The 19,161-nt window shown below is 51.3% G+C and overlaps 1 protein-coding gene across 1 annotated transcript; it reads left to right on the top strand.

The window, feature by feature from the left end:
• The first annotated feature begins 530 nt into the window (after positions 1 to 530).
• ERBB3 (erb-b2 receptor tyrosine kinase 3) lies at positions 531 to 18,363 on the top strand. The gene is made up of 28 exons (XM_019454740.2): positions 531 to 793; positions 4,229 to 4,380; positions 4,947 to 5,133; positions 6,075 to 6,200; positions 6,839 to 6,904; positions 7,307 to 7,425; positions 7,530 to 7,671; positions 8,026 to 8,139; positions 8,232 to 8,352; positions 9,313 to 9,386; positions 9,549 to 9,639; positions 9,892 to 10,097; positions 10,301 to 10,433; positions 10,639 to 10,729; positions 10,948 to 11,102; positions 11,501 to 11,554; positions 12,227 to 12,368; positions 12,970 to 13,089; positions 13,217 to 13,315; positions 13,509 to 13,694; positions 13,847 to 14,002; positions 14,242 to 14,317; positions 14,499 to 14,645; positions 14,969 to 15,066; positions 15,164 to 15,352; positions 15,515 to 15,586; positions 16,031 to 16,325; positions 16,737 to 18,363. The coding sequence occupies exons 1-28, from the start codon at positions 712 to 714 to the stop codon at positions 17,261 to 17,263; spliced, it is 4,020 nt and encodes a 1,339-aa protein (XP_019310285.1). The 5' UTR covers positions 531 to 711; the 3' UTR covers positions 17,264 to 18,363.
• Positions 18,364 to 19,161: the final 798 nt, after the last annotated feature.

Below are 19,161 nucleotides of genomic sequence, written 5' to 3'. Positions count from 1 at the left end.
GACAGTGCAATTTCACGCGGCCTCTGAGGCTCGGGTTCCTCGGCAGGGTAGATGAATTATGGGGTTTCGACGGGTTTCCGGGGAAACTGAGGTGGCCGGAGCGTGAGGCAAACACCTCCCTCCTCAAAAACACACACAGAAAAAAACATTCACGTTCAGAAAGAAAATCCCGCAAGTGACCCAACCGGCTGGGGGAGTCGAGTGATTTGGTTAATGGGCGAGGCCAACTTTCAGGGGGCGGGTTTTGGAGCGCTCTCCCCACCCCCATCACCTTTCCCCTTTGGAGACATTTGGGGGCGTTTGGAATCTCGCCCCCCCCCCTTAGTCCAGCTCCCGAAGAAAAATTAGGGTGAGACCCATGCTCGATGTGCGTGGCCAAGCGGACAAACACTGGGGCGTGGGGCGCGCTCGGGGCGGGCAGCCGGAGGCTCCAGCCAGCTCCACGCCAGCCTCGCGCCGGAGGGGGCGCGGCCGTGACTCACCCCCTCCCCCTGCGCTCCCTCCTTCGCCCTCTCACAGACATACACCCCTCCCCTACTATCCCGCCCCGGACTCTGGCTCCGGCTCCTATTGCAGTTTGCAACCTCCTCTGCCGCCGCTGCTAAGTCGCCGGCGGCTCAGGTGGCTCCGCTTCGATGTCCTAGTCCAGCACCCCCCCACCCCCACCCCGGGCCGGATTCGGCGGGGCTGCCTTCACCCTCTGCTGGAGTCATGAGGGCGAATGGGGCTCTGCAGGTGCTGGGCTTCTTTCTCAGCTTGGCCCGGGGCTCCGAGGTGGGCAACTCGCAGGCAGGTAAGTGGCACGAGGGCACCCGCAGCCTCGGAACCCAGGATCCCGAACCGAGTGCGCCGAATTCTGGAGGGCAGGGGCAGCGGCTGGGGCGGGGCGAGGCTGGGGGTGCCCACCCCGGGTCCGCTGGGACCACCTAGGCGGAGACCGTCACGCTCGGGTTCTCGGCGTGGTCCCGACGGGGTCGGGATTCCTGAACCACACCCCCCCCCCCACACTCGCTCAGCAGCGCGTCGCCGACCCTCTAATTCGTCTCTCTCGGTGGGGCTGATGCCGAAACAGATCACACTTCTGAGGGTCCCTGTAGGGAGAGGAGCTGGGACCTCGTTCTGTAAACGTGAGATGATGGGTGATTTAGGTCTTGGAGAAAGGGGTGGGGGGATGTCTCAGTTTGTTCCCCAACCGCGTCCCGGGGTTTCAGCACCTCCAGTTTCGTTGTTTTGCCGACAGGGCGGAGCTACGGAAGGGCTGGAGGGGGTTGTTGTTCTCTACTGTTGGAAAAACAAGACAGGCACCTCCTCTTCCGTGAGTTGGCCTGCCCTGGGAAGGGCTGAGAATAACCAAAGAGCTAAGTACAGGTGACATCAGGTGAGAGGCCACGCAGAGGCCGACCTCCCTCTTTTCCTCAGGATAATAGAGTGGCAGGTCCCCGACTTGACCAACCTCGTTTTGTCAAGACCTAGATCAATTCAACTAATATTTATTGAGCAACTACTATGTATAAGGCTCCGGGCCAGGAGCTGTAGGGTCAAAGAGGTCCAATCTGTATTCCTCTTGTTTGTCTTTTTTCTCCCCAACCTGAGACCCAACAGGGCACCTCTCCTAACTTCTGAGCTTCCTGTCCTGGGAGTCCTTCCTAGACCCAGCTTCTCCCCCACCTACATTCTCTTTATTGTCTGACTCTGTCTCTCTTAGAGTCTAACAAGAATCAGATTGCTCTTCTGTTCCTCCTGTCACTCCCATGCCACTGGAGCCCACCCCTTTGGGGTATCTCTGGGATCGTGGACACCTGAGGGTGCTGGTGTTGCTCACGTTGGAGGAATCCTATTGATCTCTTCCCCTCCCCCAGACCTCAGCTTGGGGTTTGGCACAGCCAGGGCCTCTTCCCCAGAGTGGGAGTGGGAGAAACACCTGTGCTTCCCCCACAGTTGCTGGGCCTAAATTTAGACCCTGGGATCTTGAGATGTGAACACTCCCAGCTGGTGAAGGGCGGGGGTGGGGGGGTCTGGGGATTGGAGTGGGAGGGACTGAATAGAATGACTGTATCACTGTCCCATCCAGACCCTTGGAATATTCAATCAGGAACCCAGGAGTCCCACATCCTGGCCACCTTCCCTGAGGGAGACAGGAGGCAGGCATGGTTGGGTCTCTTTACCCTTTATCTGGATCCTGCAGCCTCTGGGCATCCGGCCCTGTCTCAGTCCTTCTATAGCCCCTTTGTCCTGGCTGTGATGGGGGTGGGGGATATTGGAGAGGAGGCCTCTGGTTGAGGAAGGGCTGGAGATTCTTGGTCTGACCCACCCCAGTGCTCTCTACCAAAGGAGTGCCCAAACCCCTCCCTGTGCCCCTGGTCCCTGGGTATTATCCCCTTCCCCCAGCCCTCCTCCCCACTCTGCCTTATTCCTCCTTAGAGATGTTTTTCATGCTCTCTTCCCGAGGAGGCCCTTTGCTCCCTGTTTGTGTAATATGGACTTTACCCTCAGGGTGGCAGGGAACTGGGACCTCTAACACTGTAGCCTTCCAGACACATAGAGTCTTCACAAACACATAAAGGCAGGTGTGATGGATAGGGCCACCTGAATACTTCCTAATAAAGAAACCCAAGGACAGAACCAGTATGGATTTCTGGGCCAGCAGGGGAGCTGTGTACATGCTTGTGTGTGTCGCAAGTGCACGTACACACACACATCACATACGTACCCCACTTCTCTGTGCAGAAATCTTGACTCCTCCCTTATCTGGGGACAAGGGTTGGCACCTTGACTTGTAAGAGGGGTTGTCCTTCCAGGAAGGGGTTTGGGGTGGGGCTGTTCCCGAAATGACTAACCTTCCTAGTCTCTTTCCTTTCAGCCCAAGGACCCTAGAGTTCCCAGGATCCTCTGGGAGCTCCCAGCCAGTTTACCCCTCTGCTGGGTCTAGCCTACCCCGTTCCCATTGTGGGGAGCGATAGGGAATGGGAGCGCTCAAAAGTCAACTGAGCAGACTAGGGGTGTATCTAGGAGGAGGGGTTGGGACCTCACTAATTTCCCTCCCTCCATTCCCACTCCCGCTTCCTAGGCTGCCTCCTAAACTGCCAGCGCCTCAGGGAAGGGTGGTTGGAACAGGTGGAATCTAACCCCCCCCCCCTCCCCACAGTCTTTCACTGAGCCAGAGGAAGGAGACAGGGGTAGGGCTTAGGGTCCAAGATTTTCCATAGCCCCTATGTCCTCCATATGTACAAGGTCAAATGAACCCCCAAGACTGGCATGCCTCGTGAGGATTGCCATGTTACAAAACTTTTTAATGAATCTTTTGACAATGGAATTGGGTGGAAGGCTTAGAATCGGGGGAAGCCTCTGCTGTTTCTCTCCAGGCTACTGTGTATTTGTCGGAAAGTGTGATGCTGAGGAGCTGGGGTGTGTTGGGACAGGGGAAGGGAGAAGGGAAGCCAGAATTTAGGAAGGGGGAAGGGGTGCAGGGTAGGCAACCAGCTCCTTATCTTCCAGCTTTAAAGACAAAGCTCACATTGACCCCCTCTCCCCACCAGAGCTCCCCCTTCTAGTGAGGTCACTTGTCTGAGGCCAAGGCTTGAGGGTGGAGGGGGGCGGGTGCTACTGAGGACAGGGTGTCTCGGGACAGGGTGGAGCAGCCCCCTCCTCCTAGATAGAATTGCCTCATTGTGGGCTGGACTGTGGCCCTGGGCACTGCCCCCACCCTCTGCCCCCATCCCACCCTCGGTAGACACAATAGGGGCTGTGTGCTAGCCCCAAAGAGATATTTATTCCAGGACCTAGAGAGAGGCAGGATGAGGGTAGAGAAGTAAGTACCCTGGTTGGAGAGGGGGAAGGGAAAAAAAGTGTAATGAAGTTGTGGTCATTTTCTAACCTCTCTGAGGAGAAAAAAAACCTCCTACATCCTCTTTCATTAACTCCTTAGTACCCAAAGTAGCACCTGAAAGAGGCAAGAGGAGGCCCTGGTGGAAAGGGGAAACCTGTTCACCTTCCTGTTCAGAGAGATAGTGAGGGGATTGTGAGAGAGGAGAGAGTTCAGGCTCTCCGTCCAACATGGGCCTTTGTGTCTGTCTCTGGGGAGGGGGGGTTGGGGGGGTGGGCTTGGAGGCATCTGCCTCTTGATCCTGTTGAATGTTACTGGAGTGGGGCAACCAAAGGGGGGGACCAAAGACCATCTGGGGGGACCGGGCTAAAAACTTGTGTCCAGCTCTCTGCCACTCTCTGCCAGTCTGTCCCGGGACTCTGAATGGGCTGAGCGTGACTGGCGATGCCGAGAACCAGTACCAGACGTTGCACAAGCTCTACGAGAGGTGTGAGGTGGTGATGGGGAACCTTGAGATTGTGCTCACAGGACACAATGCTGATCTCTCCTTCCTGCAGGTTAGAGTGCCTGACTCCCTATCTCAACCTGTTTCCCCCTTAACTCCACCCACAGAAGCCTTCATCCCTTCCTCAGGGCTATCCTCTGCTGGAGTTCAGCATTCCTAAAGCTCCAGAGTTCCTAAGATCCAAACCTGCGTGTTTATGGGGACAACGACTGGCATCTGGGACCTAGGGTCTGCCTCCGTAGCCAGGGATACACGGGAGCTGGCAATGAGAAGCGGGCAGGGGTGGCATAGTGTTCTGCAACAGGGGCTAATGTAGAGAGACCCCTGGGACCGATAGGCACTGGAAAGATCAGGAAGGGACTAAGCAAGGACCCTCCCGGCAAGAGGAGCTCTAAGAAAGAGAGGGTAGGAGACTAGAATTCCCCAGTCACTTCTGCTGCCTGTCTTCCTTTGCAGAAGGGACACACTAGTGTGACACCAGCTCCTCCCCTACTCCAAAGTAGGAATCGGAAAGAATTTGAGGGGTTAGGGATTCCTTAATGCTTTGGGGAGGGAGAGGAGATTGAGGCTTTTTGTCCTGTTGTCCCTCCCACTGACATGGTCTCTGTTCCATCACAGTGGATCCGAGAAGTGACCGGCTATGTCCTCGTGGCCATGAATGAGTTCTCTACACTGCCACTACCCAACCTCCGGGTGGTGCGGGGGACCCAGGTCTACGATGGGAAGTTTGCCATCTTTGTCATGTTGAACTATAACACCAACTCTAGCCATGCTCTGCGCCAGCTCCGCTTTACTCAGCTCACCGGTCAGTTCCTGATGATTCCTTCTAGTCTTGCCCCTCAACCAACCTGCAGACAGGTGCCTCCTCGATGGTAACCCGAGACTGCTCACTAAGTGCCCCTTTCATGGGGCCCACCATGTTGAACATTGTAGTCTAAAGGTCCACTACTCCTTAAACCATATAGGGCCCTGATAGGGAGCAAAGGCGTCTGCGGCCCAGGGGGAAGGTCCTTATGTCCCATGGGTCTGGAGTTGGAGCTGGATCTGTTACCCACTCCTCTATCTTTACTTTTATTTTTATTAAACAAATTTTTTTAATGTTTATTCACTTTTGAGAGAAAGAGAGAGAGAGTGAGAGAGAAAGACAGAGGCATGAGCAGGAGAGGGGCAGAGAGAGGGAGACACAGAATCTGAAGCAGGCTCCAGGCTCTGAGCTGTCAGTGCAGAGCCCGACACGGGGCTTGAACTCATGGACTGCGAGATCATGACCTGAGCTGAAGTTGGATGCTTAACCTTAACCGACTGAGCCACCCAAGGGGTCCCCCGCCCCCACTCCTCTATCTTTACCCCCTCATAATTCCCCACAGGCTGGGGAAACATGAGAGTTAGATGTCGCATGGCTACCTTCTACTTCTCCCTGTCCCTGTCAGTTGGAAAACACACAGGTAGGGCGGGGGAAGGAGGTGGCTGAGTCAGGGATCTTCTCTCTTGCTTTCCCTTCCCCTCCCCCACTGGCTAAACCGGATTTGGACAGGTGTCTGAGGAGGCAGAAGTTTTCTTTTGGCCTGGCTCCTCCTCTACATTACAAGGCAAGCCTTTTCTGCAGTTCGGATTTAATTAGACATATTCATCTGTCCCTTCTCCCCTCTTTCTGAGTCTTGGGTGGCCTTTTGGGTTGGTGGGGTGTGTAGGGAAGAGGAGGTCTGCTGCAGCCCTTAAGCCTGTCACTTCTCTTCCCTATCTCAGAGATTCTGTCAGGGGGTGTTTATATTGAGAAGAATGATAAACTTTGTCACATGGACACAATCGACTGGAGGGACATCGTGAGGGACCGAGATGCCGAGATAGTGGTGAAGGACAATGGCAAGAGCTGTGAGTGAACATGATCAAGACTGCTCCCCTGCCCCCACCAAACCAGAGTGACCCCTTTCCCATCATCATTATATCCTTAATTCGAACCCACCTCTCCACTGAAAAAAACACCTCAGGCTCCAGACCCAAGGAGCCTGCGAGGAGGGAGGAGGTCAGTCTCCTAGAATCCAAACCCTAGAAGCAATATGTGAAGAAAAGGAGCAGAAGATCTGTTACTAAGTGAGGAAGCCAGATCTTTGGGCTCCATATCCACATCTTTTTCCATTATAACATTTTCCATTCTCCCTGGAACCTACCCTTGATCAAGATCTGCTGTCCCTGTCCACTCACACATACTCCTGCTGGGTTCAGTTTGCCAAGGAGGAAACAAGTTCCTGGGTTTGGACTGGGGCTGAGCTTGGCAATTGCGCCAGACTCACCCCTTCAGCTGCCCTGTGGGTGGTATGGAGGTGTGGCTCCACCCGTTGTTGACAGGTTCACTTGAGCCCAGCCTTGCTCTGGAAGGGCAAGGAGGGACACTGCCCTGGCTCTTTGCTTCCTGGGACTGGGGTGTCTGTGTGCTGACATCATACCCTGTTGATTCAAGCAAGGCTTTCTTAGCCCTGACAGCCCTTTGTGTTGCTTTCCTTCCCAACCAGGTCCCCCCTGTCATGAGGCCTGCAAGGGGCGCTGCTGGGGTCCTAGACTGGAAGACTGCCAGACATGTGGGTTTTCTCCCTTCTAAAAACTTCAAGTTCATGCACTTTCATATCCCTGCCCACCCCAATCTATGTTAACACTGGGAGTAGGGACAAGCCTAGAGGGCAAGAGAGTGAGCAGTGGTCTCAGAATACAGTCTTTTTTTTTTTTAATATTTATTTATTTTTCAGAGAGACAGAGAGACAGAGTGTGAGTGGGGGAGGGGCAGAGAGAGAGGGAGACACAGAATCTGAAGCAGGCTCCAGGCTCTGAGCTGTCCGCACAGAGCCTGACATGGGGCTTGAACTCATGAACCGTGAGATAATGACCTGAGCCAAAGTCAGTCACTTAACCGACTGAGCCACCCAGGTGCCCCTCAGAATACAGTCTTAAGAGCCCTGACAGCCATGCTTTCTCTCTTTCTATAGTGACCAAGACTATCTGTGCCCCTCAGTGTAATGGTCACTGCTTTGGGCCCAACCCCAACCAGTGCTGCCATGATGAGTGTGCAGGGGGCTGCTCAGGCCCTCAGGATACAGACTGCTTTGTATGTACCACCATTTGCCTGCGTTCTGAAATGGGGATGTGGGCTTTGGGAGGAGGTAGGGGTACGTACATAACGTGAGTTTTATGAATCTCCTGTGTTCCTAGGCCTGTCGACTCTTCAATGACAGTGGGGCGTGTGTACGCCAGTGTCCACAGCCTCTTGTTTACAACAAGCTAACTTTCCAGCTGGAACCCAATCCCCACACCAAGTATCAGTATGGTGGAGTTTGTGTAGCCAGCTGTCCCCGTAAGTGTCTAAGGAGAGGAACAATGGTCGTGGAAACTAGATTTTAGACAACATTTGAGGAGGTAAAAGGGATCAAGTTGGGTGGTAAATAGAGGATGTGGGTTGTGATCATCTGACAACCTCCAGTGAATGATCCCTATGCCCTAGTCCCCCATCTGCTTCCCCATGATTTCTAGTAATTGCTCCTAGTTCTGAAACAAAGAGCAAAGGGCCTTTCTAATCCATAGGACAGTGCTTCAGGAGCCTTCGGTGGTAAGTCGGGGCAGATCCAGCAAAGAGCAGGAGGGAGCAAGATTCAGTTGGTGGTTGGCAGTGTTCCTCCCTTGTCACTAATGGTGCCTTCGTCTTTCCTAGATAACTTTGTGGTAGATCAAACTTCTTGTGTCCGGGCCTGTCCTCCTGACAAGATGGAAGTAGATAAAAATGGACTCAAGATGTGTGAACCTTGTGGGGGGCTGTGCCCTAAAGGTGAGTAGGAGATGGCGAGGAGTTGGCAAAAAGACCTCCTTTCCCCAGAGACCAATCAGGCCCCGCCCACTGAGCCTCTGTTGTGTTTGCAGCCTGTGAGGGGACGGGCTCCGGGAGCCGCTTCCAGACTGTGGACTCTAGCAACATTGATGGGTTTGTGAACTGCACCAAGATCCTGGGCAACCTGGACTTTCTTATCACTGGCCTCAATGGGTTAGAGACTCTGCTTTCCTTTTCTAATCCCTCACCCCATCCAGCCCCTCACAGTTCACTACATTTGGTTCAGCACTCCATATATGCAGCTGATTAAGAATATAAGTCATAAAATTTTAAAAGTCACACAGTACCTGACCATGCGTAATTCCGTCTCCCACCCAGGGCTTGAATCCCCTCAGAGACATCCCTAAGCAATCTGATACCATTTAGCTGAGTGGCAAGAGACAAGGACATGGTGTCCTCTTTTTTTTTTTTTTTTTTAAGATTTTAGTTTTAAGTAATCTCTACAACCAACGTGGGGCTCGAACTCACAACCCTAAGATCAAGAGTCTCATGTTCCACCGACTGAGGCAGCCAGGTGCCCCTGCCTGAATCAGTTTTTTTTTTATGTTTCTTTCTTTATTTTTGAGAGAGAGAGAGGGAGACAAAGAATGCCAAACAGACTCTGCACCCTCAGCATGAAACGACGCTGGGCCCAAACCCATGAACTCGAGATCATGACCTGAGCTAAAATCAAGAGTCTTACACTTAACCAACTGAGCCACCCAGGAACCCCCTAAATCAGTTATTTAACGAGAGTTGCCGCATGATGGTTTTCTAATTCCATTAGTCCTTTTACATTTATTTGTTGGCATTTCAGTGTTAGGAAGAGTCTCCCCTTCCCATTTATTTGTTTATTCAATAATACCTATTTCATTCAATTTTTTATAATCTTTTACAGTCATTATTTTGGTGTTCAGTTATCTCTGAACTGGCCAATGGGGGCACTTCCATACCGTTTGGCATAAGATGCTGTAAACTCATGTTATATTTTTCCTGCCCTAGCCCTTTCTCCAAGGAGCCCTGTTCCTTTTCAGTGGAGGATGGTGTTTAGAAACTAAGTTCTGAGCCTAGGCATGCTTGTTGCTACTGGGTTCTACCTCTACCTTGTCAACTGGTTTTTACTATTCTTTCCAGCGACCCCTGGCACAAGATCCCTGCCCTGGACCCTGAGAAGCTCAATGTCTTCCGGACAGTACGGGAGATCACAGGTGAGTGATCTTGTCTGAGAGGAATAGGTAAACCACTGGCACTAATTGCTACGTAACCACTTATAAAATCATGTCCCCAAGCAACAGGGGAAGGACCAATAGAACCTGAGAAAGCAAGCGGCAAAGATTTCCCTGCTCACATACTTCTCTCTGGCCCCCCAGGTTACCTGAACATCCAATCCTGGCCTCCCCACATGCACAACTTCAGTGTCTTTTCCAACCTGACAACCATTGGGGGCAGGAGCCTCTACAAGTGAGTAGTAAAGAGTGTGGAGGTAATAGCATCTCCAGGCAATGAACCCTGTTTCATAGGCATCCTTGCGTGAAGTACAAGGTGTTGTGTCATACAGCAGTCCCAAAGGATCTGCCAGTCTGAAGAAGAAAAGGCAAAAGGAAGGGGTGTCCGTCTCAGTGATCTGACTGGCCCAGAGCAAATTTGTTGAATGAACATGAATCCACTGCATGGTCATTTTTCCCCCTTCTCATCCTGTCTCCTTGTTCTCAGCCGGGGCTTCTCTTTGTTGATCATGAAGAACTTGAATATAACATCGTTGGGCCTCCGATCTTTGAAAGAAATCAGTGCCGGGCGTATCTACATAAGCGCCAATAGGCAGCTGTGCTACCACCATTCTCTGAACTGGACCCGGCTGCTGCGGGGGCCTCCGGAAGAGAGACTAGACATCAAACATAACCGGCCCCGCAGAGACTGCGGTAGGGACACAACCCCCAGGGTGGTGGGAAGAGGAGGTCAGGGAGGAGAGAGTACAGTGTAAGGACTGTCCGCCCCGGAAGTAGAAGGGATGGGGGTGGAACCAAGGAGAGGGGTATGTCGAGCTGGAGGCGATTATGAGGAAGAGTTCCAAAGAGGGCATGTTAGAGCTCTGACTCCTCCTAACTCACCCTTTCCTTTCCAGTGGCAGAGGGCAAAGTATGTGATCCCCTGTGCTCCTCTGGGGGATGCTGGGGCCCAGGTCCTGGTCAGTGCCTATCCTGTCGAAACTACAGCCGAGGCGGTGTCTGTGTGACCCACTGCAACTTTCTGAATGGGTAATAGTGAGGGGCGAGAGAGTCAAGAAGGGATGGGGGGGGCGGTTGGGACCCCGGGATGGAGCTGTTCAGGTGGCACCTGAAAGCCGTTAGATGACTCTGCATATGCTTTGGTGGGAATGAAGAAGGGGACCCTGTGGTTGGGGGGTCAGGAAGTAAAGGTCAGGACTTAGAAGTGACCCCCTCCTTTAACCCTCCATTGCAGGGAGCCTCGTGAGTTTTCCCATGAGGCTGAATGCTTCTCCTGTCACCCGGAGTGCCAACCCATGGAGGGTAGTGCCACATGCAATGGCTCGGTACGGTAGCAACACCAGGATCTCTAAGGGAGAGAGGGCAAGGACAACACTTGAAGGTCCTGGGAATGATATGGCCAAATCCCAAGGCCAACACAGGGAGGCCAGATAACACTAGGGTCTATGGGTGAAGCCTCTTGAATGGCTGGGTTTGTCCTTGCTGGGAGGTATGAAATTGACATTGGCATCCCATCCTTCCCGCCCTTCTCTCTTCCACCCAGGGCTCTGATGCATGTGCTCAGTGTGCCCATTTTCGAGATGGGCCTCACTGTGTGAGCAGCTGCCCCTATGGAGTCCTTGGTGCCAAGGGCCCCATCTACAAGTACCCAGATTCTCAGAATGAATGTCGGCCCTGCCATGAGAACTGCACCCAGGGGTCAGTGATGGGCTGATGTGGGGGGAAGGGGAGAACATAAAACTAGGGGGAAAGTAGAGGGTAAAGGGAGCCGAAAGAAGAAAGGAACTATGACTTAAGAATCACTCTCAGCTGCATAATGAAGGATTGGAGAAAGGGAATCTCAGTAACAGCATACAATTATACCACAGTTTTGAGAACCTGGAATAACCCCAGCTCAGGGGAGTTTCATTCAAGAGAGGGACTCAGGAAGGGTTGGTAAGCTAGAGATGGGGGCCATGTCTTGGGATATGATTTGGGCTCCAGGATGGGACACTATGGTAGGATCTGAAACAGTGTTGTATGTTGAGGCTGTCAGAATTGAGCTTCCTATGGGAGTCTCCCAAGCTCCCATTTAAGGAGGTGACTTTGTTCTCCAGGTGTAAGGGACCAGAGCTGCAAGACTGTTTAGGCCAAACACCAGCACTGATCAGGTATGATGGGCTTGGAGATTAGGAAGCTGGGGATATTTGGGAGAGAAGCTAGGGAGGCGGCAGTTACCTGCTGGGAAGAGATGACTCTATTCATTTTGACTTTCTATATACACCACTATCACTGGACTCAGAGACGCAAGAATCCAGGCTTCTGGCCTTCCCTTCCGAAAATTAGCTTGTAGTAGCCTCAGGAGGTCCAGATTTAGGCTAACCCTTTCAGTGCTCAAGGACATGTGTATGTGTGAATGTTAATTTCTTGTCCCAGATCTGTACCATAAATGACATTTGTTTTTTTGTTTTGTTTTATTTTGGTTATTGTTGTTTTAAAGGATGTTTGTTTATTTATTTATTTATTTATTTATTTATTTAGAGAAAGGGAGAGAGAGAGTGCAAGCAGGGGTAGGGCAGAGAGAGAGAGAGAGAGAGAGAGAGAGAGAGAGAATCCAAGCAGGCTCCACACTGATAGTATGGGAAGAGGCTCCACTGATAGTGTGGAGCCTATCAGTGTGGAGCCTGACACGGGGCTTGAATTCCCTAACTGTGAGATCATGACCTGAGCCAGAATCAAGAGTCTGACATTTAATTGATTGAACCACCCAGGCACCCCGGCATAGGTGATATTTGTAAGGCAGGTGTAGGCCTAGGATAATGCTGGGCTTCTCTATCCCACAGCAAAACCCATCTGGCAATGGGTTTAACAGTGGTAGTAGGATTGGCAGTGGTTTTCCTGATCCTGGGAGGCACTTTTCTCTATTTGCGTGGGCGCCGGATTCAGAATAAGAGGGCTATGAGGCGCTACTTGGAACGGGGTGAGGTAAGTGCCTAGCCTAATCTTGAAAGGTACCCCATACCATCACTCTTTAAGAGCCTCCTTTCCCAGAGATTTGATCCTTTTCTTCAAGGAGGTAGTATGGCCCATTAAAAAGAACTCTGGCCAGAGAAATGGGAGACATGCATCCTAGTCCTGATTTTGCCATTAATTTGCCACATGATTTTGAAGTTACTTTCCTTCTCTGTGCCTCATTTTATGCACATGTACACGAGAAATAACATTCATCCTTACAGAATGGCTGTAAGGGTGAAAGGGGCTGATGTATGTGGAAATGCTTTGGAAAGCATAGGGAACTGTAAAGAAGTATTCAAGGTGACAGCATTAGCAACTCTTCCCCCTTCCCTCCATCAAAGGGGAAACCCAACCCTCTTAATTGCTGGTCTCATGAACACAAAAAACTTCCTCAGTCCTTAGGGTCTGTTACTCCCCAATAAGCTTGCAACGCTTCTTAAGACTAAAGACAATTCCTCTTCTTGCTCCCACCCCTTTGGGTTTTGTGGCTCTGAGCATCCACCTATAGGGAGAGAGTTGGGAGTGGGGCATGGCAATGGGCTTGAGTATTTTCTTCCCTTCTGCTCCTCAGAGCATAGAACCTCTGGATCCCAGTGAGAAGGCTAACAAAGTCTTGGCCAGAATCTTCAAAGAAACAGAGCTGAGGAAGCTTAAAGTGCTTGGCTCGGGCGTCTTTGGAACTGTGCACAAAGTGAGTGGCCTGCAGAAAGTCTGTGGAGGAGGAGGGGAAAGATCTAGGGTGAAGGAGAGAAAGATTGAGGGAAAGGGCTAGCCTGGGGAGAATGACCTTTGGCTGACTCCTGTCCAAAACTTCTTAGGGAGTGTGGATTCCTGAGGGTGAATCAATCAAGATTCCAGTCTGCATTAAAGTCATTGAGGATAAGAGTGGACGGCAAAGTTTTCAAGATGTGACAGACGTAAGTGAGGGAAGGGTGTTCTGTATGCCACTGGAAAAGAGGTCAATATTAGATACGCTTATGTAAAGGCATGGTCCTGTGTCAGTAAGTACTGTTAACCATACTGATGTCCTTGAATGTTGGGATAGCCCTGATCTGGGTGTACGTATGTAGACCTGTTTGATCCCTGGATAACCCCTCTTGTGTCTCTTAGCACATGCTGGCCATTGGTAGCCTAGACCATGCCCACATTGTACGGCTGCTGGGACTGTGCCCAGGGTCATCTCTGCAGCTTGTCACTCAGTACTTGCCTCTGGGCTCCCTGCTGGATCACGTGAGACAACACCGTGGAGCACTGGGGCCCCAGCTGCTGCTCAACTGGGGAGTACAGATTGCCAAGGTGAGAGGAACCTGGAGGAGTCCTATGACTGAACTGCCTGACTGATGGCTGGCAGGGAGTTGAAATTCGGAGAGGTGCCTTTAGGGTTTGGGATGATTCTGGATCTCAAGGAGCAACTCCCCCAACCTTGAGAATACTTCCTTCCTCTGTAGGGTATGTACTACCTTGAGGAGCATGGTATGGTGCATAGGAACTTGGCTGCCCGAAATGTGCTACTGAAGTCACCCAGTCAGGTTCAGGTGGCAGATTTTGGGGTGGCGGACCTGCTGCCCCCTGACGATAAGCAGCTACTACACAGTGAGGCCAAGGTGAGGTGACACAAAGGGCTGGGTAAGGAGGTGGGGGTGGAGTGAAGCATGGGGACAGGAAGCAGTCAGTGGTCTCCTTCAGAGGCAAAGAAATGCTTCATGGTAAGTTCAAGGAGAGGAACTTGGAGATGCCAGAAGTACGAGTTCAGAAAGCAACAGAGAAAAGAGTGATAGAGAACTTGGGGTTTAGAAGTGCTAAGAAAATTTTTAGAAATCAACTTTTGCCTTCAATTCCCCAGACTCCAATTAAGTGGATGGCCCTCGAGAGTATCCATTTTGGGAAATACACACACCAGAGTGACGTCTGGAGCTATGGTCAGTCCATCTGGATACCCTCCATATCATCACTGGCCCAAATCCCATAGTTGCCTTTTGAGAGACCCCTTAGAATTTCTAGGCCCTTCGGATCCTTGTGTTAGATTAAATTCTGCCTCCCCTTAGTCTTCATGCCATGTCTACTATTTTGCCATCAACTAGTCATGTCTTCCTATACCAGGAGTGACAGTTTGGGAGCTGATGACCTTTGGGGCAGAGCCCTATGCTGGGCTACGACTGGCTGAAGTACCTGACCTGCTAGAGAAGGGGGAGCGATTGGCGCAGCCTCAGATCTGTACCATTGATGTGTACATGGTCATGGTCAAGTGTGAGTTACCTGCTGATCCTAGCCTTTTTTTTTTTTTTACATGTTTATTTCTTTATTTTGAGAAAGAGTGGGAGTACGAGCAGGGGAGGGGCAGAGAGAGAGGGAAAGAGAGAATCCCAAGCAGGCTCTGTGCTGGCAGCATAGAGCCCGACTCAGGGCTCAGTCTCACGAACCGTGAGACCATGACCTGAGCCAAAATCAAAAGTTGGATGTTCAACCTCCTGAGCCATCCACGCACCCCTGATCCCCCAGCCATTTTCTAACTGACTTCCCTCCCTACTCCACTTCCCTCTTATGGCTCTACTTCTACATCTTACCCCTAGGTTGGATGATTGATGAGAATATTCGCCCAACCTTTAAAGAACTAGCCAATGAGTTTACCAGGATGGCCCGAGACCCACCACGGTATCTGGTCATAAAGGTGAGAAGGAACTAGTTGTTGTCAAGGAGATCTAGAGGAAAGCAGACTTGGCAGGGCAGGAACGAGGATCCACCTTAACAATCACCTGTCCCTACAGAGAGAAAGTGGGCCTGGAATACCCCCTGGGGCAGAACCCCCTGCTCTGACAAACAAGGAACTGGAGGAAGTGGAGCTGGAGCCAGAACTTGAGCTGGACCTGGACTTGGAATCAGAGGAGGATGGCCTGGCAGCCACACTAGGCTCTGCTCTCAGCCTGCCAGTTGGAACACTTAATCGGCCCCGTGGGGTAAGGAACTTCCCAGCGCTTCAAGACTTTCTGCACCCTGAGCCCTCTACGTACCTGCACCCTCATGAACCCCACTGATACCTAGATTAACTACTCAAAGGCCCCCATGGTGAGTAGATTTCTCCCTTAATCAAACCTCTTCTTCACTTTTTTTCATCCTAGAGCCAGAGCCTTTTAAGCCCATCATCTGGCTATATGCCTATGAACCAGGGTAATCTTGGGGAGGCCTGCCAGGTAAGGTCTGTCTCTTTGAGGGGCTACTGCGAGGCTAGGTGGCAGTGTCTTAGGACCCATAGGGGCAGTGTGGGACACTTTAGAAACATTTTAGGGTTTTTTGTTTTGTTTTTTGTGGGTTTTTTTAAGTATTTATTTTTGAAAGAGAGGCAGGGTGCGAGCAGGGGAGGGGGAATGGGAGAGAGGGAGACACAGAATTTGAAGCAGGCTCCAGGCTCCAAGGTGTCTGCACAGAGCCCAATGCAGGGCTCAAACCTATGAACTGTGGGATCATGACCTGAGCTGAAGTGGGATGCTTAACTGACTGGGCCACCTAGGCACCCCAAAACCTTTGAGGTTCAATCAGTGTCCTACAAAAAAAGAAGGCTATGAACAACCCAGTCTCCTAAACAAATATCTCTTTCCTTGTCTCTGTGTAAATCTCTGTTTTACTTTCCTCCTTAGGAGTCTGCAGTCTGTGGGGGTGGTGAGCGGTGTCCCCGTCCAGTCTCCCTGCACCCACTGCCACGGGGACGCCTGGCATCAGAGTCTTCAGAAGGCCATGTGACAGGCTCTGAGGCTGAGCTCCAGGAGAAGGTGTCAATGTGTAGGAGCCGGAGCCGGAGCCCACGGCCACGTGGAGACAGTGCCTACCATTCCCAGCGCCACAGCCTGCTCACTCCTGTCACCCCACTCTCCCCACCAGGATTAGAGGAAGAGGATGTCAATGGATATGTCATGCCAGATGCACACCTCAAAGGTGCCTGACTCTTCCTAGGGTTTTCCTCAGATCTTTCTCTAATCTTTTCCCCAGGCTTATCCTAATCCTTTTATCTTCTCTGATCTTTTTTAACTTTATTTTTGAGAGAGAGCGAGGGAGAGAGAGCACTGCTCTTGCAAGCAGGGGAGGGGCAGAGAGAGAGAGAGACAGACAGTCCCAGACAGGCTCCACACTGTCAGCAGAGCCCGATGTGGGGCTGGATCCCATGAACCTGGAGATCATGACCTGAGCCGAAATCAAGAGTTGGATGCTTAACTCACTGAGCCACCCAGGCGCCCCTTGTCTTCTCTGATCCTATCCCTCCCTTTTCATTTTTTCCTAACTTTCCCCCACTTCCCACTGCCTACTACCATGTTCTCCACATACCTAGCCTCTTTTCTCAATCTCCAGGTACTCCCTCCTCCCGGGAGGGCACCCTTTCTTCAGTGGGCCTCAGTTCTGTCCTGGGTACTGAAGAAGAAGATGAAGATGAGGAATATGAATACATGAACCGGAGAAGAAGGCACAGTCCGCCTCGTCCCCCTAGGCCTAGCTCTCTTGAGGAGCTGGGTTATGAGTACATGGATGTGGGATCAGACCTCAGCGCTTCCCTGGGCAGCACACAGAGTTGCCCACTCAACCCTGTGCCAATCATGGCCACTGCTGGCACAACCCCGGATGAGGACTATGAATATATGAATCGGCGACATGGTGGGGGAGCTCCTGGGGGAGATTATGCAGCTATGGGGGCCTGCCCAGCAGCTGAACAAGGGTATGAAGAGATGAGAGCTTTCCAGGGGCCTGGACACCATGCCCCCCATGTCCACTGTGCCCGCCTCAAAACTCTACGTAGTTTAGAAGCCACTGACTCTGCTTTTGATAACCCTGATTACTGGCACAGCAGGCTTTTCCCCAAGGCTAATGCTCAGAGAACATAACCCCTGCTTCCTAAAGTACTCAGGGAGCATTTCATGGCAGCTAGTGCCTCTAGAGGGTACTCGTCTTCTCCCTAGTCCCTCCCTCACAGGTCTCAGCCCCATTTCCCCAGTCCCAGACAATTCCATTCAACCCTTGGAGGCTTTTAAACACTTTGACACAAAATTCTTGTGGTATGTAGCCAGCTGTGCACTTTTCTTCTCTTTCCCATTCCTGGGAAAGGAGGTTTTCCCTATTTTGTGTGCTTTCCTAATCCCATTCCTCAGCTTCCTCAGGGGGACTCCCTGGAGATATGAAGGATTACTCCCATGTCCCTTTTTTTCAGACTCTGACTTGTTGAGATTAGGCTTTAAAGTGTGCTTGTGTTTCCCATCAGACTCCTCAGGAAGAGGAAACAGGGGTACCCGGGCAGGGGAAAGTATAATTTATGACTCAGTCCCCTGGAAAGAATGGAAAGCTTCAAATCTTGAGTGAAGAAAGAGATTGGGCATAGATATTACTATTAATTGAGCATTTACAATGCCAGCCATCATCCTAAAGTTTACCTACATTATCTCACTTGATCCTTACAACAGTTCTGTGAGCTAGGGATTATCCCATTTCACAAAAAAAGGAAACTGAGCCTTAAAGAGATTAAGTAAGTGGCAGGTTCAGGATTCGGAATCGTCCAATGCAGGTTTTCTTACTGTAAGATATCAAGGAAAACTGATATAAGTCAGAGTCCTTGTAAGGGGCGTTGTCTTATTTTTGCACTGAATCAAGCCCAACAACCACAGCCTCCTCCTACACCCAGGCTTCTCATCTCAGGAAGTGGGGGTAATGGGGTGGTCAGAAGGAAAAATAACTGGACATTTTTGTGTAAACCATAACCTACATGTGCTGTAAATGATCACTTCTCACCCAAGGGACAGATCATAACGGTCCCAAGAGCCACTTTTAGGGTCTATTCTCATCCAGTAGTGGGAAGTTTCCAGTTGGAATAGAAAGAGGACCCAGCTTCAGGCCTCTGTCCCCTTGGATGGGAAACGGGGTATCTTTTGTATCCGTGAAGTTTTTTGTTTTGTTTTTATACATGCTTGAATAAAAATACCAAAGTTTTTCAGCTTCCCGACTGTCAAATGAAGAAGACATTTAGTGTGTGGGATAGATCATCCCTTTGCTCTTCAGCAATGTATAGCTACCAACCACAGCATGCCGCCTTGTGTCTTCTGACAGTCCTACTACTCTGTCCCTTGCAGCTTTCTCCAGCCCTACTTTTCTGAAGACAAGCATAACACACAGTCCTTTTCATTTAAGACTTTTACTAGAAATCTCTACAGGGCAGCCACTTGGGAATAACAAAAACAAGAAAACCCACGTTTGGGAAAATAAGAAAGCCCGATAGATGTGGTCCCTCAAGAGATGGAACACTAAAACTCCCATATGTTTCAGAACTCTCATTCTCTTGAAAAAGTCTGTATCAACACTTCCCTCAAAGTGTTGCCATCAAAGCCTACTGTTGGAGCAATGGTGCCATCTTCAGTGGGAGTCTGGCCTCCGGACTATAGCTGCCCAGTTAGCCCCTACTCCTTGTACTCTTGGTCTCCTTCCATAGGAGTTCCATAGTTCTTGCCCCTCCCCGTTCTCCCAGCACCGGAGGATGATTGGACCGGCTGAGCCGGTCCCGCCAGCAGCTCTAGGGATCCGAGGAAGGGCGCACCCAGCCTCCCTGCCCTTAATGTAGCCACTCCCTCCTCGCCTGGGTTCCACCCTGCTCCACCCAGCCCCGCTGTAGCTCCGCCCCTTCTCCCTTAGCCCGCCCCTCTCTATTACGGGTTCTCGCTCCGTGCTCCTGGTGGAAGTGGTTTTTCCGGGAGAGACCACGCTTCCCATGAAGCTCACCAACTGCTCCGCCTTCCCG

Source organism: Panthera pardus, unplaced genomic scaffold (assembly GCF_024362965.1).
Source record: "Panthera pardus isolate Hobbes unplaced genomic scaffold, ASM2436296v1 HiC_scaffold_6, whole genome shotgun sequence".
NCBI lineage: Eukaryota > Metazoa > Chordata > Mammalia > Carnivora > Felidae > Panthera > Panthera pardus.
Note: the sequence above shows the minus strand (reverse complement) of the source record. Positions and strands in the feature narration are given on the sequence as shown.

Excerpts from the sequence above, each read along its gene's own strand:
- ERBB3 (XM_019454740.2), top strand. The coding sequence starts at position 712 with ATGAGGGCGAATGGGGCTCTGCAGGTGCTGGGCTTCTTTCTCAGCTTG. Across the intron at positions 8,353-9,312 it reads CTTATCACTGGCCTCAATGG|CGACCCCTGGCACAAGATCC; the intron begins GTTAGAGACTCT and ends TATTCTTTCCAG. Across the intron at positions 12,369-12,969 it reads GCTACTTGGAACGGGGTGAG|AGCATAGAACCTCTGGATCC; the intron begins GTAAGTGCCTAG and ends TCTGCTCCTCAG.